The sequence below is a fragment of the Eptatretus burgeri genome, chromosome 7 (assembly GCF_056783735.1).
Source record: "Eptatretus burgeri isolate ZD-2024b chromosome 7, Ebu_testis_v1, whole genome shotgun sequence".
NCBI lineage: Eukaryota > Metazoa > Chordata > Myxini > Myxiniformes > Myxinidae > Eptatretus > Eptatretus burgeri.
The window spans coordinates 10,054,528-10,080,443 of NC_140967.1; the positions used below are offsets into that span (position 1 = coordinate 10,054,528).

At 45.6% G+C, this 25,916-nt stretch overlaps 1 protein-coding gene across 1 annotated transcript; it reads right to left on the minus strand.

The window, feature by feature from the left end:
- Positions 1-49: 49 nt before the first annotated feature.
- On the minus strand, positions 50-24,122 carry OVOL2 (ovo like zinc finger 2). Its single transcript, XM_085887432.1, has 4 exons — positions 23,770-24,122; positions 14,172-14,341; positions 11,829-12,012; positions 50-1,076 (listed from the first exon to the last, which is right to left on the minus strand). Exons 1-4 carry the CDS (start codon positions 23,867-23,869, stop codon positions 784-786), a joined length of 747 nt encoding a protein of 248 aa, XP_085743558.1. The 5' UTR covers positions 23,870-24,122; the 3' UTR covers positions 50-783.
- Between the last annotated feature and the right edge of the window lie 1,794 nt (positions 24,123-25,916).

Below are 25,916 nucleotides of genomic sequence, written 5' to 3' on the forward strand. Positions count from 1 at the left end.
GTTAATCTCCAAACACCTGCTCAACCGGCCCACCCCCAACCAAAATAAATCGCCCGATGGCTGATGTTCAGTCATGTATTCAAATGTGGGACAAAACTTGAGATGGTTCATTGTGAGGACAATGCAGAAAACACTTTCCTCTGTGAGATTCCCAATCTTGTACAATAATGGATGTCTTCTGTTTTTTTTTTAATGCGTATTTCTTAACAGCGTAATAAATAGGATTAAAATGTGTCTGCACCCTTGGAAACTCCAAAATGGCCACGGGTAACTATTACACTTTGAGTCCAGCAAATAATAGCTCTAGTTTTGATTTCCTTTTGTCGTAACGGCCTCAACTCGGTAAGCATCTATGCCCAGCGGAAGCAACCGTATAACCAAACGACATTGTGCTGTGATGTGGTTGAGGTGAGGAAGGGCATAGTCGGGGTGCGGAGCCTGACCTTCCATTACCAATTGTAACTTGACATCTCTGGGCACATGACCACAACAAGGCTTGTGGCCACTGATGGCGGCATACAAATGTTACCCACAAATGCATTGTTTTCACATTAAAATAGCGGTCTTCGCAGACCTTCCAGCAAATTCTGTGCAGGTTCAGAGCCAGGTCATATTACTGCAAACCAATATTGGAAGCTCGTTCCTGTAAAGTCAAAAAAAAAAAGCTTGCACAATGGATGATTCGCTTCTCATTCACGGTGTCTTGGTGTCGTATAAAAATACTTTCTTCAGGAAGAGCGGCAGTATTCATGACCATCATCCCGAGGAGGACTCCACGAGTGGTCAAAGATCTGGCTTTTGTTCACTTTCTTGCTTTGTGCCCGTGGAACGCAGCAAGCTGTTTGCCAGCGCAGTGGCAAGGTCTGGGTCGTCAGGGTGATCCTTGGTGGCGTGTTCTAGCAATGGCTCCGGTTGTGTGGCTGTGAATCCGCAGCCTTCGCACACGTACAGCTTTGTACGTCGTTCCTTGTAGGCGTACTGCTGCTCCAGGCCATGAATCTTGCGCAAGTGGGACTCGAGTGAGCAGCGTTGTGTGAAGGCCTTGTCACAGCTATCGCACTTGTAAGGCCGCACCCCTGCAGGCACACGAAGACCCATCGGATTCCATGCGATACACAAGAAAATCATGAAAGCCAAATTCATGACGCTCTATTTGCCAATAACAAGGTAACCCGACCTTCACTTAATACTTAAAAGTGACCGTGTTACATTCTCGAGCAAACAACCCCATCGGTTTAAAATCAACGTCACTGCTACTTCTCGTATGAGTACGATTTCAATGGCCTCAATTATTCCCACCTTGTTGGGCGTTTCGAGGAAGGTTTTATTACCAAATCTTCAATCCCATTCTTCCCTCCACAAGCCTTCAAAACAGCTGTTCACCACCACCTCTTATCGTCCCCCATCCAAATCCTCGATCTTTTCTATCCCCGTTAACCCACCTCCTTCACATTCCCTGCTTTCCTTCCTGAAAGTCCCTGTAACGTCCATCTTGTATACCCCGTGTTCCCCGCCCCATCTCTCTCCCTTCCACAGATCTAATGTCTCTGTTCCCCACCGTTTTGTCCTTCCCACTCCTACCCTTCTTGTATCATGCCCCCCCTTGCTGTACGTTGAGTGTTAGCTCTCATACGAGCCTCGACAAGGTATACAAATTTTTTTTTTTTAACGAACTGGCTGACCAGGCCTGACGTTCGACTGAAAGTGGCAGGAATTTTGAACTTGTTTATGATCCCGGCGATAATCGCCCACTCTTTGCAAAGGACACCGTGGAGTCTTTAAAGCTCAACAAGTGCTAGAAGACGGGACACCCGGTTTAACGTCCCATCCGAGAGACTTGCACACTCATCGATGCAACTCCATACGTGCAAAGCACCAATCGGACAGTTTATAGTCAGGTCCGAAGTCGAACCCAGACGGGACGGCTCAAAGGTAAGTGCATGACAACCCTGTCGGACGCAGTTTCCGATGTTTGAAATTGTTTTTAATTCTCGCACTTGCATTTATGGCCAGACGGCAGGGTACGTCCATCGGTGCGAGTTTGTACCAAGGTACCAAGGTGCTTCAAATTTGAGCTTTTGTTTATAAAAGGCAGAGTACGGTAATCTATGCAGATGAACGTTTGAGGGAATTTGCCTTCGCAGTGCAGGTAACCGACACCCATAAATATTAATCACGCGGTTCACGTTTTGATGCTGTGCAGAAAATCAAGATGGTGGAAAATTGAATGATGAGGGGTGGAACAGCAGTTAGATTTTTTTTTGCTCCAATAATAAATTGATAATTATTGAAGTAACGGTCATTTTAACATGAAGCTTCAGTTTGTTCACGATGCACCTGCACCAAAGGTAACGTGAAAGCTTAAAAACACGCTCCGACGGGAAAGCGGTTTGTCCAAAGATGGAGAATATATGTCGACTGGAGGCTTGGTTACCATGTTGCTCGTTTGCAACTCGAGGCTGGAGTATCATTGTTGTAATGTACTGAACATACAACTCTAATGGGTATAAACAAAAGTCCATGTCATATTTGAAGCACTGTCGTACAATTATTTAATTATTCTCCTTTTACCATCATTGCCCATTGTGTGTGTGTGTGTGTGTGTGTGTGTGTGTGTGTGTGTGTGTGTGTGTGTGTGTGTGTGTGTGTGTGTGTGTGTGTGTGTGTGTGTGTGTGTGTGTGTGTGTGTGTGTGTGTGTGTGTGTGTGTGTGTGTGTGTGTGTGTGTGTGTGTGTGTCTATGTATGTATGTATATATATATATATATATATATATATATAATATATGTGCATATATATATATATATATATATATTTGTGTATGTGCTCATTGTAAACATTTAAATGATTTCTAACTGTGCAGCCATTTAATCCTCATTAAGGAATACAGGTGGAATATGATAAATCCATAATCGAGTCTAAAGAATACGAACCATAACATCATAACCTGTGATATTTATTTATTTATTTATTTATTTATTTATTTGAACTTTGAATGCAAATAATGATAAACAAAAACACACGTAAGCTTTGATGTGTCATTTTGCTTTCCAAATGGAACTTTTACCTCGTACCATGATATATATTGGGATTAGAATTCGCGAATCAAACTTGAGGCGGGATATTCACATGGATGATAATCGGGATAAGGCTTAACGTTTTATATACATTGCTTTTACATGCCATAAATTTTGAATTATATGCTCCTGTCCTCATGGGGACTGCACGTTGATAACCTGCAAATTTTAACTCCTAAATTATGGGAACAATTTTTACCTCTGCCAGCGTAAGTGGACGTCGGTTATGTTTCCACCCCTGTCTGTTTGTCTGAGCAGGATATCTCAAAAGGTTATCGACGGATTCAGTCGAAACTTGGACAGGTTGGGCGTGTGACGATGACGACTTGATTACATTTTTGGTGAAGATCCGGATCTGGATCCGAGAATTTTTTTTTTAATTCTCCGAATGATTCTTCGCCATTAAGAGATCGGTCCAAAAACGATACATAGCATGATATCTCAAAAAGCTGTGGAAGGATTCGGACGAAACTTGGCGTGTGAGTTGGTTAGGTGACGAGAACAAGCCGATTAAAATTTTAATGTCACTGAATTGTGTGGCAATTAAAAATTATATCATATTATCAAACTGTTGGATATTTTTTATCCAGGCAGATCTGAAATGTACTCTCATGTCGTTGTTAAACGAGCTAACAGTCATTTGGATTTGCTTTGGAAGTTGAAATATCATTTGTTCGCAAGCAATAATCTTATAACCTTTTCACATCTTTTGTCCGCCCTGTGTATTGGAATATGGGGTTAATATGCAGATAAGCGGAATCACAAAGCAGCAATGAAAATTGTTCAGAAAAGATTCTTGGCCCTAACTATCATAGTTATTTAGATGCTTTACACAGTTGCGGTTTCTAATCACTCAAGAGCAGACGTGACGAACTCTGCCGTGCTTTTCCGAAACTGCCGCCAAATTCCAAACTTCACCATTTGCCACCCGCAGATACATCTCATCGTGGCTACCAATTACTGAACTCAAAACAATTAACTGAATCGATATTATAAATCAAGAGTGTCTGTCTGTCCATCTCCAAACGACTCCCTCAGTTTTGGGGATAGCCCTGCTAAACATTGTGTGGAACATGTTGGGCTCCCAGCCGGTGTCCTCAGGTGGGTTGGAGTTTTCATAAATACTTCAATACAATTATGATTTTGAGTTTCGATCTGTACAAAGCTGCTCCCTTTCGCGGATGTAACATCAGAATGGCATTTCTCTTCATTTACTTCACGAGTGTTTTGTAAGAGTGTATTAATTTGTGATTGGAATGAAAATATAGAGAGATTGAGTTTAAAGCAGAATCAGGAAATTATGTGAGGGTTTCCACCGGTGACGTCCCCGGATTTGGCATTTGCATTTTCGCCATTAACCTCATAGAAATATTACCCACCTTACTTCTGTTGGGGTCAACTGCAGTAAGTTTTATTACTATTATTATTATCTTGCCAAAACGAAGTTTTTGCAAGATATGTTAGTCAGCTTGTGTTTTTTTTTTTTGTTTTTTGTTTTTTTTGTCTGTAATCACGTATAAAAAATTCTGCAGAGCACAGTTATCATTGGAAATTTTTGTAACTTCGCATATCAGAGGCCTATAGAGGTCCCTTTCAGTGCATAAAATTTTGAAGGTCAAAGGTCAAGGTCACTTTGTCGCAAATCAGGGGAGTCGACGAAACCCTAATTTTTTGAGTACCAGTACTTTTGATAGGATCGTCTTCAAACTTCATGGGAATATAGTTCATGGTTTGGCGCTCAGCTGATTAATTTTTGGTGGCGATTGGCCTTGACCTTCATATGTTTTTTTTTGTTTTTTTTTTGTCTGTAATCACGTATAAATCACTCTGCAGAGCACAGTTATCATTGGAAATTTTTGTAACTTCACATATCAGAGGTCCCTTTCAGCACATAGAATTTTGAAGGTCAAGGTCAGAGGTCAAGGTCACTTTGTCGCAAATCAGGGGAGTCGACGAAACCCTTATTTTTTGAGTAATTTTGATCGGATCGTCTTCAAACTTCATGGGAATATAGTTCATGGTCTGGCTCTCAGCTGATTAATTTTTGGTGGCGATTGGCCTTGACCTTCATATGTTTTTATCTTGCCAAAACGAAGTTTTGCAAGATATGTTAGTCAGCTTGTATGTTTTTTTTTTTTTTTTTGTTTTTTTTGTTTGTCTGTAATCACGTATAAAAAATTCTGCAGAGCACAGTTATCATTGGAAATTTTTGTAACTTCACATATCAGAGGCCTATAGAGGTCCCTTTCAGCGCATGAAATTTTGAAGGTCAAAGGTCAAGGTCACTTTGTCGCAAATCAGGGGAGTCGACGAAACCCTTATTTTTTGAATAATTTTAATTGAATAGTCTCCAAACTTTATGGGAATGTAGTATATGGTCTGGCGCTCCGCTGATTAGTTTTTGGTGGCGATTGGCCTTGGCCTTCATGGTTAGCACCTGAGGTCAAACATATTTGACCCCAAGGTCAAATTTTCAAGTTTTAGGAACCATATCGTGTAGTACCTCAAATTGAACACCTCGATGAGTGCTTTCTAGATATGTCAAGCTTGAGACATTATGACGTAATTTGGTGATGTTATGAGGCAAACGCATATTTTTCATGGTTACTCTGTAGAACGATTCTCATCGGAATCTCTCGTAGGCAGATATTCCTCAAGGAGTCGCTCCTGGTGTATAGCAGCTCTGTTCACCTCAGTGTGACCTTAAAGAAGTCACACATGGTCACCTTTTGGCAAGATACGGGTCACCCTGCGGGTGACATTGGTTTATTATTATTTTGCCCAAGTGCTTCATGAACTGGCTGTCCATGCCTGATGTTCGACTGAAGGTGCAACAGGATTGTGGAATTTAGTGGTTCACGGTTTGGCATTCGCTGTTTCCACAATGTCTGTTTGCATTTGGGCTCCCTCCAGTGCGTAGCACAGGTACCTCGCTAGTTAAGATATAAACCGACAAGATTCAAAAACAGCCCAATGTCATGTCTTATCCGCATAATGAATGGACCTGAGTGATTGTTAAACTCTGATGTCTTGTGTATATTTGAACGTAGATATTAATTTATCCACTTCCTTTTTAGGTCATCTCTACCGAGATGACCTAATAAAGCCGGACCAAATGTCCGTCCGTCCGTCAACAATTTTTCTTTCCGATCTTGATGAAACTTAGTATGTGGGTAGAGGTCGATGAGTGTTGCACAACGATATAACTTTTGTCCGGGTTCAAGATCAGGTTCAAGGTCACAAGGTCACGTAAGTTATAACAATCGCCATTTTCAAAACCTATCTAGTCTGCCATTCTACAAGATATTCGGCAACTGTTTATTGATTATGATAGTAAAAAATATTATCTTGTATCTAACCGGACAGATTTTTGAATTTCCGTCCCGTTTGGCCACCACGTGATCTGGAAGATGGTCAAAAACACCTCCCGGTACAAAGAAAACTTTTTACTTCCGATCTTGTTGAAATTTGGTATGTGGGTAGAGGTCGATGAGTGATACCCAACGACATATTTTTTCCCCCAGATTCGAGGTCACGGTCAAGGTCACGAGGTCACAAATTGTGAAAGTCACCATTTTCAAAACCTATCTAGTCTGTCATTTTAGGATATATCTGGCAACGGTTCATCGATTATGATAGAAAAAACATTATAGAGATGACCGTCACCCCCACACGGGGGTAATTTTTTTATTTTATGTTTTGCTCTCCTCTGCTATTTATCTATTGATTTGTATTTCTATGTTTCATTGTAAAAACCAGCTGAAGTACCCAGCATTGCCCGAGGAAAATCGATGAAATACTCGAGTAATTAAATTTGTGTTGTTGACAACAAATCACCTCAACATCAACATACAATCTTCACAAAACATGTTACTCAATCGCTCCCTGGGAAAAAAAAAACCAGGCAATGTATAAGCACAAGACTTAATCGAGGCCTGAAGGCCAATCATCTGGTTTTACCTCGGTCAAATTTTATTTTTAATCCAAACAGTCCTCGACCTTCCTCTGGATAAAAATGGAGACCATCCAAAGTTTGGTCACTGGTTCCTGCAGTGTCCGAATGCATAAACAAATGAACAAACAAACAACAAAAATGTCCTGCAGAGCACAATACTCGCAAAATACCAAAAACAAATTTGAACTTAAAAATAATAGGTTTCAATGACCAAATATGGAAATCTCTTCAAATTTTAAGTCAATCAGATGAAAATTGATGATTTCAGCAATTTGGCCTATGTTGACCTTAAAATAATTAGCGGTTGAATTGCATGACCAAATATGCAACTCATCTTCAAATCTCAAGTCAATCCGATGAAAATTGAGGATTTTAGAAATGGCACCTAAGTTGTTGACCTTGTCATGAATTCCAGCGTGACGGAATCACCATTTGCACGAGACTTTTCTGGATTCAGATTCATATTTTCAAGTTATATCCCAAAATGTCACGATGATAATGCTTTTGTAATGACAAACATGACCAATAGGAATGATCAGTGGAAAATAAATTCCAAGACAAATAGCACTTAATTAGTAATCATTAATTGAAATTGTATGACGGAATCACACACCAAAGGACATAGGTTACGGGAAGGTATCTTTATAACGAAAACTCTGCTCGCATGCCGAATTATTGCAACTGCACGATACATATCGCAAAAGCTCAACTGATGAACGAATGAATTTCACCCGCTTTCTGCTCGAAAGTAGCAGAAATCACAGCGAAAGTAGCTCGAAATCCAATTTTCACGGCTGGTAAACTGTCGTGATGGAATCACAAAATATCCAATCTTCGAATACAGGCTCAACATATTTTTCATTGCAAAAAATGCAATAAAAGTTTAAAACGAACAAAAATGGCGTTCGTTCTCTCTTTTGGTATTTTATTGAAATGAAAAACTAATTCTGCTGTCAGAACGAAATTTTTTTTTTTACATCGCTTGTCCAGTTTTACGTGGAATTCATCGTGTGACCCACGTTGACCTCAAAAACAATTGGTGGTTGAATGCAATGACTTGATGCACACATCCTGTTCAAATTTCAAGTCAATAGGATGAAAATTGATGATTTTAGAAATTTGACAAAGTTGTTGACCTTTTGAGCTTTTTACCTCAAATTCAATCGGCTTCTTGCTTATGACCAACTATACCGTTTCGTGAAGTTTTGCGAAGATCGGTTTAAAATTGTGACCTGTAGGCGGTTGACTTACAAACAAACAAACGAAAAATCGCTCATAGAGTGACACTTGGCAAAACGGAAGGGTACTCGGTGGAGCGCATACCTCCACCAGGCAGAACAGTTTACATTTTGTATCCCACTGATCGGTCGGATCTGAACCCGGACCTTAACCGAAATCGAATCGGCTTGTTTCCGTCACCTAACCAACTCATCCAATTAGTTTCAAAATAACTCATCCACAACTGTTTTGAGATATCATGCTATACATATTTTTTGGGCCCATCTCTCAATAGTGAAGAATCACTTGAAAAATTCTCCGATCCGGATCTTCACCAAAATTGAATCAATTCGTCCTTGTCCATCCATCCACAACCTTTTGAGATATTGTGCTATATATTGTTTTTGGCCCTATTTCTCAACGGTGAAGAATCACTAAAAAAATTCTCGGATCCAGATCCGGATTTGGATCTTCACCAAAAGTAAGCGTTGCTGTACTTGGCCGGTCACCTACATGCACAAAAAAATTCAGAACGATTGCTTGAAAACTGTGGCCAAAAATCGTGCAACAAACAGAGAAATGCTACAGACCTACATACTTTGTGGAAAAAAAAAAATTGCCAAGTAAAAATCACGAGGTGATACTTGGAAAAACGGAACGGCACTCGATAGAGCGCATACCTCCACCAGGTTGAAAAGTTTACAATTTGTATCCCACTGATAGGTTGGATCTGAATCGGGACCTTGACCAAAATCAAATCAGCTTGTTCTTGTCACCTAACCAACTCGTCCGCCTAGTTTAGTCATAACTGGTCCACAACTTTTAGAGATATCATGCTATACATCGTTTTTGGCCCCATCTCTCAATGGTGAAGAATCGCTTGAAAAATTCTCGAATCCCGAACCGGATCTTCACCGAGATTGAATCAATATTCCTTGTCATACACCCAACCTGTCGACCAAGTTTCAACCACATTTGTCCACAACTTTTTGAGATATCGTGCAATGTCGTTTTTAGCCACATCTCTCAATGGTGAAGAATCGCTTCCAAATTAAATGATTATCGTATCGAGATTTCGAATCGGATCTTCATCAAAATGGAATAATTTCTTCCGAGTCGCACTCCCAACCTGTACACCACGTTTTGTGTGAACCCATCCATCACCTTTTGAGATGTGCTATACCGTATATCATTTTTGGCCCTATTTTGCAATCTGTACGATAATGGAGGTAAGTGTTTATCTCCTTCTCGACGAAGCGTCAACGGTCCACAAAACTCTATGTCTATATATGTATGTATATATATATATATATATATATATATTGTACTTGGTATATATTGTACTTGGTATACATGACTGGATCGCTTTACTTCTTAGCTCACAAGTGAAAATGTACATACTCGCTCATTATTGCTTGTTACTGTACTACATTTTCAAAAAAATGCTGTGACGACACATTCGGTGTCTCCGCGTGACTATCTTCAATTACAACCCCATAAAAGCCACTGAGGAATCAACGCCTCATTCGGAAAAAATGGCACATGAAAAAGGAACGAAATCACGACTGCAGATCGAACCACGAAGGACAACAGAATCACGTTACCACCTCCACCTCTGCCATCCGTCCATGGGACGCGTAATCAACTAGTGGTGAACAATCACTTGAAAAATTCTCGAATCTGGATCTGGATTCAGATCTTCACCAAAATATAACCAGTGTGTCCATGTCATACACCCAAGCTGTCCACAAAATTTCGTCGAAATTCGTCCACAACTTTTTGAGATACACCACAAGGCCAAAAGTATGCGGACACCTCAGCCAACATCTCATTCCAAAATCATGGGCATCAATGTTGAGTTGGTCCCCCTTTGCTGCTATTACACTAATTACAGCCTTCACTCTTCTGGGAAGGCTTTCCACTAGATCTTAGAACATTGCTGTGGGGATTTGCTTCCATTCAGCCACAAGAGCATTCGTGAGGTCGGGCACTGATGGTGGGCGGTTCGGTCTGGCTTGCAGTCGGCGTTACAATTCATCACAAAGGTGTTCAATGGAGTTGAGGTCAGGGCTTTGTGCAGGCCAGTCAAGTTCTTCCACACCGATCTCGACAAACCATTTCTGTATGGATCTCACTTTGTGCACGGGGGCATTGTCATGCTGAAACAGGAAAGGGCCTTCCCCAAACTGTTGCTGCAAAGTTGGAAGCACATAATCATCTGGAATGTCATGTATGCTGTAACGTTAAGATTTCCCTTCACTGGAACTAAGGAGCCAAGTCAGAACCATTAAAAACAGCCCCAGACCATTATTCCTCTTCCACCAAACTTTACAGTTGGCACTATGCATTCGGACAGGTAGTGTTCTCCTGGCATCTGCCAAACCCAGATTCGTCCGTTGGACTGCCAGATGGTGAAGCGTGATTCATCGCTCCAGAGAACGTGTTTCCACTGCTTCAGAGTCCAATGGCCGTGAGCTTTACACCACTCCAGCCGACGCTTGGCATCACGAAGGTGATCTTCGGCTTGTGTGCGGCTGCTCGGCCATGGAAACCCATTTCATGAAGCTCTCGATGAACAGTGATTGTGCTGACGTTGCTTCCAAAGTCAGTTTGGAACTCGGTCATGAGTGTTGCAACCGACGACAGACGATTTTTCCACAATATGTGCTTTAGCACCTGGCAGTCCCGTTCTGTGAGCTTGCGTGGCCTACCACTTCGCGGCTGAGCTGTTGTTACTCCTAGACGTTTCCACTTCACAATAACAGCATTTAGAGTTGACCGGGGCAGTTCCAGCAGTGCAGAAATTTGATTAACTGACTTGTTCGAAAGGTGGCATCCCATGACGGTGCCACGTTGAAAGTCACTGAGCTCTTCAGTTTGGCCCATTCTACTGGCAATGTTTGTTTATGGAGATTGCATGGCTGTGTGCTTGATTTTATAAACCTGTCAGCAATGGGTGTGGCTGGAATAGCCGAATCCACTCATTAGAAGGGGTGTCCGCATACTTTTGGCCATGTAGTGTATGATGCAATGTTGTTTTTAGCCCCTTCTCTCAATGGAGAAGAATCAGTTAAAATTAAATAACTCTCATATCCAGATCTGGATTCGGATTTTCACCAAAATTGAATCAATTCTTCCTCATGGCACTCCCTTAAAGGTCATCGAGGTCTTAAAGGTCTTTGGGGCCTTTGAAGGCTGAGGTGGTGGATGAAAATACCCTTTGCACAATCCCAGGGTCGGACTTGGTCTGTGTGCCAAATGTGGTGATTGTCGGCCCAGTGGTCTTTGCAAAAAACCCGAACGTACAGACAGACGACAAATTAAACTGATCAGATTAATGATCGTAAAGGTTACCTTCATTTTGCCTTTGGCCACAATAGAAGTTGATTTGAAATAAACCTTTTATTATTATTATTGGTATTATAACCATGATGTACAACAACGAGGCAATTTAAGGACAATGCAAACTGACAGTTAGTAGGTAATGACTTGCGGCGGAATTTCTCCTGTTTCAATATTTCAAACTCACCTTCCGAAAGTGTGGTGCGAGCGGAGTGTTTTTGTCCGCACGGTGCGTACCTGTGTGGGTGCGAATGTGACGTTTCAGGTCAAAAGTGTCATTGAAACCCTTTCCACAGAATGAGCAGCAATGTTTGCGCAGAGCGCTGTGGCACTTCAGATGCCGTGTGAGCATCCGCTGTGAGCGCAGTGCTTTCCGACAGGCGGGGCAACTGAAGCTGCTCGACTCTGAGACGCCCGTCACCTGCACAGAAGGCACGAGGAAAGGTAAGGTCGGGTGGGTTGTGGTGTGGGAGGCAGATGTAGAAGTTGTCATGATTTGGTTACGATCCCAATTAGCAATTCCAAGAACCCCTCCCCACCCCCATCCTCCAAAAGAAGTGTTTTTTTTAACAACTATCGAGGCTTCTAAGCAGTGAACACTGACAGATGAAAGAAGGAAACAAGAGACACCTTCAAATTTAATTTTTAAAAATTATTTTATTTAAACCGGTACAACTATAAACTTATAACAAGTCTGGAGACGGAGATGGTTCACGAGCAATGTGCACGGTTCGCCTTTTTTATTTTTTGACCTTCGAGGGGACGCCACGGGCAAACTGGCGGGAATCGGGAAAAACGTAAATGATGAAAGTTGTAGTACTCAAAGAGCACGACTTGCATACCAACTTACATTCGAAACAGTTGAAAACCCTCGGAGCTCGATGCCCAATTTATTGTTTTTTTTGACATTTTCTAAGTTTTTGACCTTGGGACGAAAATGAAAAACTGAGCTCCGTGGGGCTATGCAGGTGCCATTGGGCAAACCAAATACCGAAACCCCTGCCAAATTCGACAAACCCCCTCGGAGAAGATGTAACTTGAAACCGGCTACCCCCTAAAAACACGTGTTTTTTGGGCGTGGCTCCGCCCATAATGGGCGTACCATGCCCATTCTCAGAAAAACACAACTAGATCATGATGCAAACCTCGCACCCTAATTCTATCAAGATCGGATCAAAACCCACAGAGCTACGCTCAGGACAGACAGACACACACCCATAACGAATATAGTGGTCAATTACTGACTCGTGAACCAATTACTGGCTCGTGAACCAATTACTGGCTCGTGAACCAATTACTGGCTCGTGAACCAATTACTGACTCGTGAACCAATTGCTGACTCGTGAACCAATTGCTGACTCGTGAACCAATTGCTGACTCGTGAACCAATTGCTGACTCGTGAACCAATTGCTGACTCGTGAACCAATTGCTGACTCGTGAACCAATTGCTGACTCGTGAACCAATTGCTGACTCGTGAACCAATTGCTGACTCGTGAACCAATTGCTGACTCGTGAACCAATTGCTGACTCGTGAACCAATTGCTGACTCGTGAACCAATTGCTGACTCGTGAACCAATTGCTGACTCGTGAACCAATTGCTGACTCGTGAACCAACTTACTGACTCGTGAACCAACTTACTGACTCGTGAACCAACCTACTGACTCGTGAACCAAAAAGCTTTTTCTCCCCTTAGTCAAAATAGCTATCAGTGTCTTGCTATGGACGCCATGTTAGTTTCTGAGGAAGGCTTGACGGGAAACGGTCAAAAGTGTTCAAATCGGAATAGTTGATCACCGATCAATCAAATAAGCCCGGTGTTGGCTTGGAGATTAAAGTGGCTACCTTAAGATGTCTGGGTCGTGAGTTTGAGCCTCTGTCGTGGCGTTAAATAACACCAGGTGGGTTGACTCCACCTGTCATCCTTCCATGATCGGTAAAATGAGGACAAACTTACTGGAAACAGGGGGTGTACTGCATCAGCGGCACAGCTGTGCTCCCAGCAATGGTGCAACCAGCAGCCACAGGCTGCATACGAAACGAGAGCACATACTTCCGCCAGGCTGAACAGTTTAACCTTTTGTATCGCATTGATGGGCCGTATCTGCATCCGCACCTGAACCAAAATCAAATCGGCTTTTTCTTGTCACCTACCCAACTCATCCACCTTGCGTCACAACTCAAATGCTCTGTCCTCTTCATCACAGAGCATTTCTTGGGAGAAGGTTATCGTCGGTGGTTTCCATTTGCCTTCTGAGCAGTCGGTCAGGCCAGGAATTTGTGATTTGTTCAGGGTGCTGGCGATAACTCGCCGACTCTTCGCGAAAAACACTGTGGGATCTTTAGCTTCCACCAACAACCAATGCTGATACTGATAAACTGGTCATCCGAGGGACAGCACCCACATCAATTCATCGCCCTGCCTGTGAAACACCAGCATGACAATTCATAGCTGGGTCTGGATTCAAACCTCGGGGGAGACTGCTCAGAGGTGAAAATCCACTACCCTCCCAAACCCCAAATAGAACCTTTAAGTGTGAATGAAATACTCACGATGGCTGTGCCGACAAGCAACGTACCTTCATGCGAGAGCGCATGAAAAGGGAAGTCGGGCTCGAAGTGATGTGCCTGCCCAGTCTGGAGACTGCTTGGGATGAATTGTCCTCACCAAGCGAGTCTGAACGAGCTCCTGGTGAGGGCGGTGAGACGGAAGAATCCTCATCGCTGCCACTGGAGGCTCTGCGGCTCGCTGTTGGTACGTTGTGGGAAGGGGATGGAGAGGTTTACATCAATGGAACATGCACAAAACGAAAGTGCGACGACAAGTGTGAGCTGGGTTCTCAACCTGAACGGCAACGCAGAAGGATTAAAACGAAAAAAACTTTTATACTCAACAACCTCAACTTTTATACTCTTCAACCTGGTCCTCCCCAAGTTGAAAAGACTTGGTCCACATTTTTTGTATACAAAGAAGAGGCTCATGGAGGAGCTAGAACAAAGAACCGACTTGAACAAATAATGAATGAGGGACAGGGGAGGACACATGTGGTGGGCACATATGAATACAGAAGCAAATTCACAAGGAAGGAGAAATTGGAAACTTTGAAAGAGGGGGCTTGGGGAGGGATAATAGGGGGAGAAAACAGATATTGGTTTTGGTTCTGAGTTGTTGGTTAACATCTGTTTTGAAGACCTGGAGGGAAGAAAGATTGAAGAGGATGTGGAAGTTGGTACCTTGGTCTGACAGCTTCAATCCGTTGCTGTAGAACATTCTATAAAATTGACCCAGCATCAGGAAATCAGTATTCCTGCCTTTGTCTTCTAATTCCAGGATCCAGTATCACGAAAGTGGTATCATTGCCTTCATCATTTACCTCCTACACCCAGTATCACTAAAGCGGTATCCGTGCCTTCATTGTCTCCCTCCAGGATCCAGTATTATGAAAGCGGTATCCTTGACTTCATCATCTACCTCCAGGATACAGTATCAGGAAAGCGGTATCCTTGCTTTCATAATCTACCTCCAGGATCCAGTATCATGAAAGCGGTATCCTTGACTTCATCATCTACCTCCAGGATCCAGTATCATGAAAGCGGTATCCTTGACTTCATCATCTACCTCCAGGATCCAGTATCATGAAAGCGGTATCCTTGACTTCATCATCTACCTCCAGGATCCAGTATCATGAAAGCGGTATCCTTGACTTCATCATCTACCTCCAGGATCCAGTATCATGAAAGCGGTATCCTTGACTTCATCATCTACCTCCAGGATCCAGTATCATGAAAGCGGTATCCTTGACTTCATCATCTACCTCCAGGATCCAGTATCATGAAAGCGGTATCCTTGCTTTCATAATCTACCTCCAGGATACAGTATCATGAAAGCGGTATCCTTGACTTCATCATCTATCTCCGAGACCCATATCACGAAGGCGGTATCCTTGCCTTCATCATCTACCTCCAGGATCCAGTATCATGAAAGCAGTATCCTTGCCTTCCATCATTTACCTCCAGGATACAGTATCAGGAAAGCAGTATCCTTGACTTCATCATCAAATTCTAGGATCCAGGATCACAAAAACAGTATCCTTGCTATTACTGCACTACTACGTCGACTCAGGCCTAAAGGGCCGGCATCTGGCACGATGACGGACTCTCCCCTCCTCCCTCTCCTTCATCATTGTGTTCAGTTCATTTACATTAGCCACGCCACTGTCTTCAATGAGCGTGTTGACCATAGTCTTGGGAGGGCACCTTGGGTTCATCCTCCCATGCTTGGGCTCCCATGTGATGACGAGACTGGCTGGTAACTCAGGGTGGCGTAAACAGTGCCCCGCTAGTTGCAGTCTTCTCGCCTCGATTTTAGTGGTGAGCATTGGTAGGTCGTCATAGAGCTCGACATTCGTCATGTACTGTTGCCAACTGACGTCAAGAACCATCCGGAGCATTCGTGTGTTGCAACCATCGAATGACTTCAGCATGGTCTTGGTGAGTGTCCACGTCTCGCATCGGTATGCGAGAATGGATTGTATGGCAGCTATGAAGATCCTCTTTTTGCGCCCTCTAGTCAGGTTCGACTTCCAGATCTTCTTCATGTCATTCATAGCCCTCCATGCCAGCACCTTCCGCACCTTTATGTCCTTCTCCGAACTCCTCATTCTTGATCCGAGGTACTTGAAGTCTAAGACTTTCTTGATGGTGTCATTCTTTACGGTCTTGAGAGTGCCTTCGTCGCAGTTGAACGCCATGTACTCTGTCTTTTTAGCATTTAGGTGAAGTCCAACTTTATTGCACTCGGTTTCGATTCTTGTCAGTATCTCCATCTGGTCAGAGATCAGGGCTATATCATCTGCAAAATAAAGATCTGTGAGCGTAACTGGTCCGACCCTTTTAGTTCGTCCTGGTTTTATGGTGAAACGAAGCTTCTCATGATCTTTGGTAGCATGACGTAGAGCATAATCAAGGACGATTATGAAGATGTAGGGTGCCGGAGTGTCTCCTTGCAGCACACCAGCTCGGAGTTCGAACACTGCTGTTTCTCCGTCCGATGATACAACTTTCGCCGTGGTCTTGGTATAGCTGGCCTCCATTGCTTTCAGTAGACGGTCCGGCACTCCGTAAGCTTTCAGGATCTTCAGCATTTTACCTCGGTGAATGGAGTCAAAAGCTTTGCGAAAATCGATGAAAGTAAGCACCGCCCGCCGGTCAGTTGTTCTTCTTGACTTCCTCGATGATTCTGCGGAGAGCAAGTATTTGCGTTACCGTTGTGCGCTTCTGCCGAAAACCATTCTGATTGAATCTCAGTTTAGGGTCCATGGCGGTGCGAATCCTGTTCAAAATCATCTGATTGTATAGCTTTGCTAAGATGCAGGTCAAATTGATACCGCGGTAGGTGTCTGTCTTCGTGAGGGATCCGGACTTAGGAACTGGGATAATGTTTGAGTGACCACTGCTCTGGTTTGTCGCTTTTCATCAGTGCCGTATTAAACATGTCCAACAAGATATCGTCCAGGTCGCAGTTCTTCAGGACCTCTGCTGGTATCCCGTCTGGTCCAGCGCTCTTGCCCTTTTTGAGTGCGTACTTGGCCTTCTTCAGTTCCTCCATGGTGAATGTGCCGTATCGATGTTGACTTGCGTTAGTATCGTGGGTATGTCCTCCTCCTCCTTCTGTGATCGTTGGAGGGCTTCCCAGCAAGTTCTTGAAATTGGTACACCATGTCAGGACACGGTCCTCTGCTGCTTTACCACCTATTCGACCCGATGAGGACTTCTTCCGTCCGCTGATCTCGTTGACGAGGCGCCGTGCTTCTCCATGCTGCTTGACTTCATGAGCAGCCTCCACCTCTCTAATCCGCCCAGCTAGTTCGTCTTCCTTCAGTCGGTCGTAGGCGGCAAAGAGATTCTTCTTTGCTGTCTTAAACTCGTCTCTGAACTCTTCTGTCTCGTTCCTTCTAAGCTCGGCGTGACGAGCATTGACCACGCTCCTTGCTGCGGCGACATCAGAATGCTTCGAGATCCGGCTCTTCTTGATTCTCTTCACAGAAGGCAAACTCTTTGTTGCATCTGTGTGTGCGTCTATGAGCCGTTGGTAGTGGTCAGGGGCAGTTTCTTCCTCCTCCCTCTCCAGTGGGCCGAAGCGATTTCTCACCTCCACCGTGTACTGGGCTTGAAGAATAGGTTGTGAGGAGAATGCCTTCCAGTCTATCTTCTCCTTGGGACCTGTGGCTTTGGGTTGCCGCAGGCTCAGTCTCACTTGCACTGACACCACTCTGTGGTCAGAACTGACCGAGTTGAAGGTGCTGTAGGCTTCTGTGTTGATCACACAGTGGCGCCATTTTGTTCTCACAAGGATGTTGTCGAGCTGCTTCCTGTGGTGGGAGCTTCTGTCTTCTTGTGTCCACAGTTTACCGGCTCGCTTCTTGAATTGTGTGTTGGTGGCAAGGAGACTGTGTTCCTGGAGAAATTCAACTCGGTGTTGTCCATTTCTATTGGTAAGCTCGTGGTATGAGTATGGAACATCTTCCTGTCCAATCCGGGCATTAAAATCGCCAAGCACAGCCAGGAAGTTATGTGCCGGTATTGAAGCAACAGCTTCGTGAAGTTTACTGGAGAATGTCTCCACCTCCTCCTCGCGACAGTTGTGCGTGGAGTAACAGACGACGACGGAGGTCGCCATGTTTCCATCAAATTCCGCAGTAAAGATTCTGTCACTGACTGAGACACCCCCCCTCAGTGCCTTCTTCGCTTTCCGGTTCGACATCAACCCTACTCCACCTTATGCAGACTTCGTCGGCGGCTCTCTCCATGCAGATGAGGTGATGAGGTGCATCCCCTCTACCTCTATGAACGTCATCTCTTCGTCTGGGTCTACATGACGGTGTTTTTGGATCCCCAGGATGGAGATCTCGTAGCTCCTTGCCTGTGATGCCATTTCTGTACATCGAGGCAAGAGGCGGATGGTGTTTGCGTTGAAGGTAGAGATGATCGTTTTTACCTCACAGCGCAAAAGAGGTGCAGTTCGCTCGGCCCAGTTGTCGGACTCAACCCTCCCCATGGGGTTTGAGGTTGAGTCTTCATACTGCCTATCTTGGCCAGGGTCTGGGCGTTCCGCAGAGTTCCTGTGCACTCCCGGCTCTGGAAGTATAGGATTTGCTGGGTTGTTTGCCATCATGATGCCTTACAAGGTGCGATAGTATGAGTATCCTTGCCTCATCATCAAATTGCAGGATCCAGCATCACAAAAGCAGTGTCCTTGCCTTCATCATCTAATTCCCGGATCCAGGATCACGAAAGCGGTATCCTTGCCTTCATCATCTAATTGCAGGATTCAGGATCACGAAAGCGGTATCACTGCCTTCATCATCAAATTCCAGGATCCAGTGTCACGAAGGCGGTACCCTTGCCTTCATCATCAAATTCCAGGATCAGGAAAGTGGTATCCTTGGTTTCATCATCAAATTCCAGGATCCAGTATCATGAAATCGGTATCCTTGGCTTCATCATCAAAATCCAGGATCCAGAATCAGGAAATCAGTATCCTTGCCTTCATCATCAAATTCCAGGATCCAGTATCATGAAAGTGGTATCCTTGCCTTCATCATCAAATTCCAGGATCTAGTATAATGAAAGCAGTATCCTTGGCTTCATCATCAAATTCCTGGATCCAGTATCATGAAAGTGGTATCCTTGCCTTCATCATCAAATTCCAGAATCAGGAAATCAGTATCCTTGCCTTCATCATCAAATTCCAGGATCCAGTATCATGAAAGTGGTATCCTTGGCTTCGTCATCAAATTCCAGGATCCAGTATCATGAAATCGGTATCCTTGGCTTCATCATCAAATTCCAGGATCCAGAATCAGGAAATCAGTATCCTTGCCTTAATCATCAAATTCCAGGATCCAGGATCATGAAAGTGGTATCCTTGCCTTCATCATCAAATTCCTGGATCCAGGATCATGAAAGTGGTATCCTTGGCTTCATCATCAAATTCCAGGATCCAGTATCATGAAACAGTATCCTTGCCTTCTTCATCAAATTCCAGGATACAGTATCATGAAAGCGGTATCCTTGCCTTCATCATCAAATTCCAGGATCATGAAAGTGGTACCCTTGCCTTCATCATCAAATTCCAGGATCCAGAATCAGGAAATCAGTATCCTTGCCTTCATCAAATTCCAGGATCCAGGATCGCGAAAGTGGTATCTTTGCCTTCATCATCAAATTCCAGGATCCAGGATCACGAAAGCGGTATCCTTGCCTTCATCGTCACATTCCAGGATCCAGTATAATGAAAGCGGTATCCTTGCCTTATTATCAGATTCCAGGATCCAGTATCATCAAATCGGTATCCTTGGCTTCATCATCAAATTCCAGGATCCAGTATCATGAAATCGGTATCCTTGGCTTCATCATCAAATTCCAGGATCCAGTATCATGAAATCGGTATCCTTGGCTTCATCATCAAATTCCAGGATCCAGAATCAGGAAATCAGTATCCTTGCCTTCATCATCAAATTCCAGGATCCAGTATCATGAAAGCGGTATCCTTGCCTTCATCATCAAATTCCAGGATCCAGGATCATGAAAGCGGTATCCCTGCCTTCATCATCAAATTCCAGGACCCAGAGGTGGTTCCATTTCATAATCGGAAACAAAACCAAATTTGGATGGAGATCGCAAGAATAAGGTGGACGAGATATTGGTTGTAATGGCAATCCGTCACAGCCGCCTTCACACCTCTGGACACGTGAGCAGGTGCAATGTCCTGAACAGAGCACGTTCCAGGTTATCTCGGTGGATTGAAGGTGGTGTCGCAGGATCCAGGTGGAAGATTATTTATGCAGTCATTGTTTTTCAGATGCACGTTCGGGTGAATCACCACGTTTGCCTTTTGTGAATATATATTTGGAGCAGCTGCAAGTCGTCGAAATATCAGCAAGATGAGTGTCAGGCAAACACAGACATGGGGGGAGGGGGGGGATGGGGGAGAGTCCTCACCCCTCACCCCTCACCCCTTTCCCCTTTCCCCCAGTAACTCAGTATTATCGTCTTCCTTTTTCGACAAAATCTGAAGATTTCATTCCTGATGTGATGAGGTCAGCAATTCATGTCAATGTGGAAAACTAACGATGGGGTTCCAACTGTCGGCCTTGGAAACAGCTCGGCCATAATTTTCTGATGCTGTGATTTTGATTAAAAAAGAAAAAAATTGCTTGGTTGGTCTTGGTAATAATAATAATATGAGTTCCCTTACAAGAAACTGTGACGCAAGAGGAGGCCATTGGGCCCCTCAAAGCCTGTACTGCTATTACCAACCCTATGGTCGTTTGTCTGTGCTCTGATTTGGAAATGGTGAGCGTCGAGCAAGGAAGCAGCTCGTGCTATTTTTTCAGTTCTTGGTACGACTTGGACGGGGATCGAACCATCGACCTCCCAGACTTGGAGCAAACCCTCTAACCATCACCTTACACCACCGAGGGTGGTTAAACGTCATCTCTGATTTCCCCTCTGATTTGAGCAACAGGTTTGTTTTTTTTGCTGCTCATGGGAAACTTAGCAAACTATCCGTTTTACAACACAACCACCAAGGAGAGATGTTTCACAAGCGTAATGAGTGGTGAGCACACCAGAACACACACCATCCCAGGCTGAGACCGAACTGCACCCCCGCCCTCAGGGCCGCGCCCAACGGCGCAACCGCTTCCACTCACCTTGCCCTGCGGGCCGAGCAAAACGTAGCATGTAACGTCCGATTCGAGCCATTTTTACTGTCGGTCCCATCACCAAACCAGCGCTTGTTACTGTCTGCAGGGCTGTTAAACCGACTGCTTATCAACACATGAAATGGGTTTATCATCTCAAATCAAAGTCCGCGCATTTGAAGATTGTTCTCCCGGTGCAAAAAAAAAAAATATATATATATATATATTCGTGGTTGACTTCTCGGTTTTGAGAATATCTCAGCTGTCAGTCACCACCTCCAGATTGGTCGCGTGCTCCGTGGGTCCTCTGGTGGTTGTGGTGTCCAATTTGGAACTGCGACAGGTCCAGCATCGTAGGTTGTGTTCACGTGGTCAGTAAGCTGGGTAGTCGCTCTGTGTTTCCGTTGTCGCTTGGAATCATGCAGGTGGCATACATTTCTCTTGGAGTGAAGTCCCCTTGCTCTCGTTGGGGGTTTCCATCGTGTCTGGTCACCTGAACGATGCCCCCAGGTATCATGGTTGATGCTACAGTCTTTCAGACCCTTCTTGACGGTGTCCTTATGGTGCTGCTTGCCGTACAAGATGTGCTTGGGAACGTGGTGGTCATCCACGCCAAGAACAAGACCAGCCCATCCCTACCGTACGTAATATGGAGAGTAGCTCCCATGCTGCAGACTCTGGCCCAAACCAGCACAGCAACTCATCGTTTGTGACAATATGTCCTGCCATCTGAGATTCATGATGGACCGAAGACGGCGTTGGTGAAACTTTCCAGGTGCTTGATGTGGCGTCGGTAGCACACCCGTGTCTCTGCCCCCATACCGAAGGAAGGTGGTGAGACTTGTGTTCCTTGATGATTTTTATTTATTTTGTCCAGTTTGATGCCATGCTTTTTGCACACGCTGTCATGGAGACGTCCATACACAGAGCTGGCTATCTTGATCCTGGCATGGATCTCTTCATCGATCACGGCATCGTTACAAAGCACCATTCCAAGACCGGTGAACTTATTCACCAAGCCGGTGACCTCACCCACGTGATGAATTCATTTTAAATGGAGGCCGCTTGTACCGAACTACCCTCGCGTGTTCCTCGGGGCAAGGAAGATCCAAGATGTCTCAGGGTCTCTCTTGTGAACCATACTCGATGTTTCAGAGCGTTGGTCCTGCCCAAGCCGTTTCTCGGCCAAGGGTCGTGCAAGGCGATTTTCCATCCTTCTGCCAGCAGTAGTTAGGGCAGGAATTTGTAATTTATCCATGATGCCGGAGGTAGCTTGCCCTACTCTTCGTGAAGTACACCGTGGGATGTTTAACGTCCACCAACTAAATATAATTCACTGCACATGGGGTATGTTTGCAACTATAAAAGGGTTAATTCTGTATAATTGATGTCAAATAAGCGATTTGTATTTTATGGGGTTTTTTGGGGTTTTTTTTTCTTCCAGGATCATTACAGAACCCTACACGTTCAAGCCAGGTAGAGGCAGGTAATCATGTTTGGTGGTTTACCTAATGCAGTGCTCGATGGGGTTTCAAAATGCATGTTTCATGGAGGTGTTTCTCTGGACGGGGAGTGGGGGAGAGAGTGTGCGCACGTTTTCGGGCAAGTGGGAGGAAGAGTGGCGGACAATCCTCCAGATCCGAGCACCTGACGCGCACTCACGTCCGTTTTGCAGAGTTGGAGTGTGCGTGATAAGAACGTCAGCAGGATCCAGCTCCATGGTGTGCCCGAGGTCAAGCCAGGAGAGTGAAGTCGGAGTGCCCCGGGGGCACTAATCAAACCGACCACGTGGCTTTCGCCGTTACAGGGGGTAAGGTCCGTGTAACGGGGCGCGGACCGGCCCCCTGCGAGGCGCTCTGTCGGCTTGTGGGCCATTGCGTCATCCACCGATGGGAAACGAACGGACGATTATTTAAATAAATAAAAATCCATCAAAGGTGACACCGCAACTGCCACTGCGGTGATCAGGGACATTTTGGTCATGCTGTGTGTTTACAGCCCCAGCGTCGCTCCACCCTGTTCACGATTCGTATCGTTCACGTTCCAAAGGCAATTAAGGAGGCCGACGTACCTGCCAGGTAAACTCGCCCACCGTTGGCTGCAAAACGACAGCGCGAACAACAACAACAACCACAGTGGGGATTTCACTGAGAAATTATCAGTCGCGATCATGTCTCTCATGGTGGCCGTGAGGACGTGGCGAGGGAAAGCGTTGGGTCCTCCGGCCACGTACGAACGTGCTTATACGTTAACAGGTGCAGGTATCTGGTACGTACAATGGGTACAGATACCTGATGTGAGTGTGTGTCAAATATATATATATATATATATATATATATAACGGGTGCAGGTATATCTGAAACATATAATTGCTACAGGTATACGTCGTACGTATAATAACGGGCGCAGGTATCTGGCACATATATATCTAATGCAGGTAGCTGCTGCGCAACGGCTTCAGGTAGCCTACCTGGTATGTAGCAATCGGCGCGTTGTGCGTCCGGAACATCGCTCCAGTCACGGCTCCTCGAACGTGCTCGCGGTTTCTTCACGAGGAAGGAGCGTGGCATAGCGTGCTCGCAGGTAAACGGGTATACGTGGCTGGAACGAAATAGGTGACACTCGATGGCGCACTGAGCGGGCTGACACACCTAGTGGTGAGCTCGGCAGGTGTGCACTTCGCTAACGGGGACGCAGCGCAAGGGCGGGTTTGAGCGCGGGTCCGTTACCTCCTTCACTCGCCCCACCCTGGGCCCACCCTCGGCGCTCCGCCTCCCATAGGTGACAGCGACGCGCAGACTCGACATCACGCACAGACACCTTACACCGCCCAGGACTGCCGTATGGGACACGAGGTAGGTAAGCGGAAAGCGATGGAACACACGATGGGCGGGGCGCGGCCATCACGTGACCGTGGCCTCACCTGGCTCAGCAAAACGGGGCATTTTGAGCCACCAAGGCGCATTTGGCCTTGTCGTAACGTTCGTCTCGGTGACGCCAGACGTTGAGTGAACCGATAGTTCATGGTCTTTTAGTTTTATATGGCGCTGAAGCGAGGAGGTGCGATGCGAGACCTGAAAAGGTCGTGAGTGATCCAGAAACGTTCAGTGGTGGACCCCCATGAGCGCTTGGATCTTCATTAAAGAACGCACACGATGAACAGGTGTGAAAATGTTTACATGATGGACCGAAAAGGAAGCCTGGTGCGTCCGTGCATGGTTCGAATCCATCAGGGTCAGCGTCACCACCAGAAGATCAATGGATCGCCCCCTAACAGTGTTTGCTTTGTGGGCAGCGCATCATCGGGGACCACCAACCCATCGTATCCACCTGGGTCGAGACGTTCCATGACGTGTGTACCATGAATCAGGGCCCACGGGGTGGGGGGGGGGGTTGGGGGTACGACCCTCGGAGGGAAGATATGAATACAAATATGTTTGTGTCTGACAAACAGAACAATCGCATCGTTCATCAGAGGAAGTCCCAGCATCTGTATGAATCGGTGAGTAATGTGACGTGGAGTCCACACGATGCGAAACATTCCCCTCTTGGAGGTACACCGAGTCCATCTCCCCCAGCCAGGCGTCGGGCCATGAACACACGATGTACCCACTCCTACGATCAAAGTCACGTCATTCCATCCTCATCCCTTCTCCTTCTCCTCCTCCTCCTCCTCCTCCTCCTCCTCCTCCTCCTCCTCTCTCTCTCTCTCTCTCTCTCTCTCTCTCTCCCCCCCCTCTCCACTTCCAAATCATTTGCAAGACCCCTGCACAACGCCCGAAGTCAGGGCGCCCGAGACCTGCAGAGCGATGACCAGGTGTGGGTGTACCTTGAGGACCGACAAGTGCTGAGAACACGCAGGCAGTGACACGGACGAGTGCACGTTGTTTTTTGTCCAGGTTATCGCCGCGGCGCACTAGACCGACAAGCTACATTGTGCCTCTGTCCTGAGATTATAGAGATGTGAGAACAGGAGGAACCAGAAAATCCGGCGGGGGGGGGGGACCGCGGTGTCCACCCAACCACTGGGGTTAACTGTACGGGTCGGTGACGTGGTGTTTACACCATAAAAGGTACACCCACGACTCGCCCTCCAGCACTGTACGTGTGCTTATCGAGCGGGTGCACGCCGATTGGGAAACCGAAACGGACACCCGACAGACCCATGGGTGGTTGCTGGGTGTGCACTGTCCACCTGAGGTCGTCCTGCCGACCTTCACGGCGACATTCCAAGAGGTTCGTTCGGTCCAACCTCTCCTTCGGTGGACTCGTAACAGTGCAGACGACACGGGCCCCTCGTCGCAAAACCGGTTCCACCCAGGTGTACCCACCCCGCCCGGCGGACTTTGCCTGCAATTGAGCCCCCTTGAACGGGCGGGGTGCGGCTCCCCGACCACCACCCGCAGCCCGGGGGGACATGCCGTGCATAGTTCGCAGCGATATCTGCTGCTCGAACCTGCAGCGTCGGCACTCTGGAGTCACGATTCTTCCTCTCTGGGATGCAATGCACACGCAGGATTCGCACCTTGCACGTACGGTACATACCTTTACAATGTACGAATGAACTCGTCACCTGTGCGGTGATGATCATGAACACAAGGCAAAGAGCCAGAGATC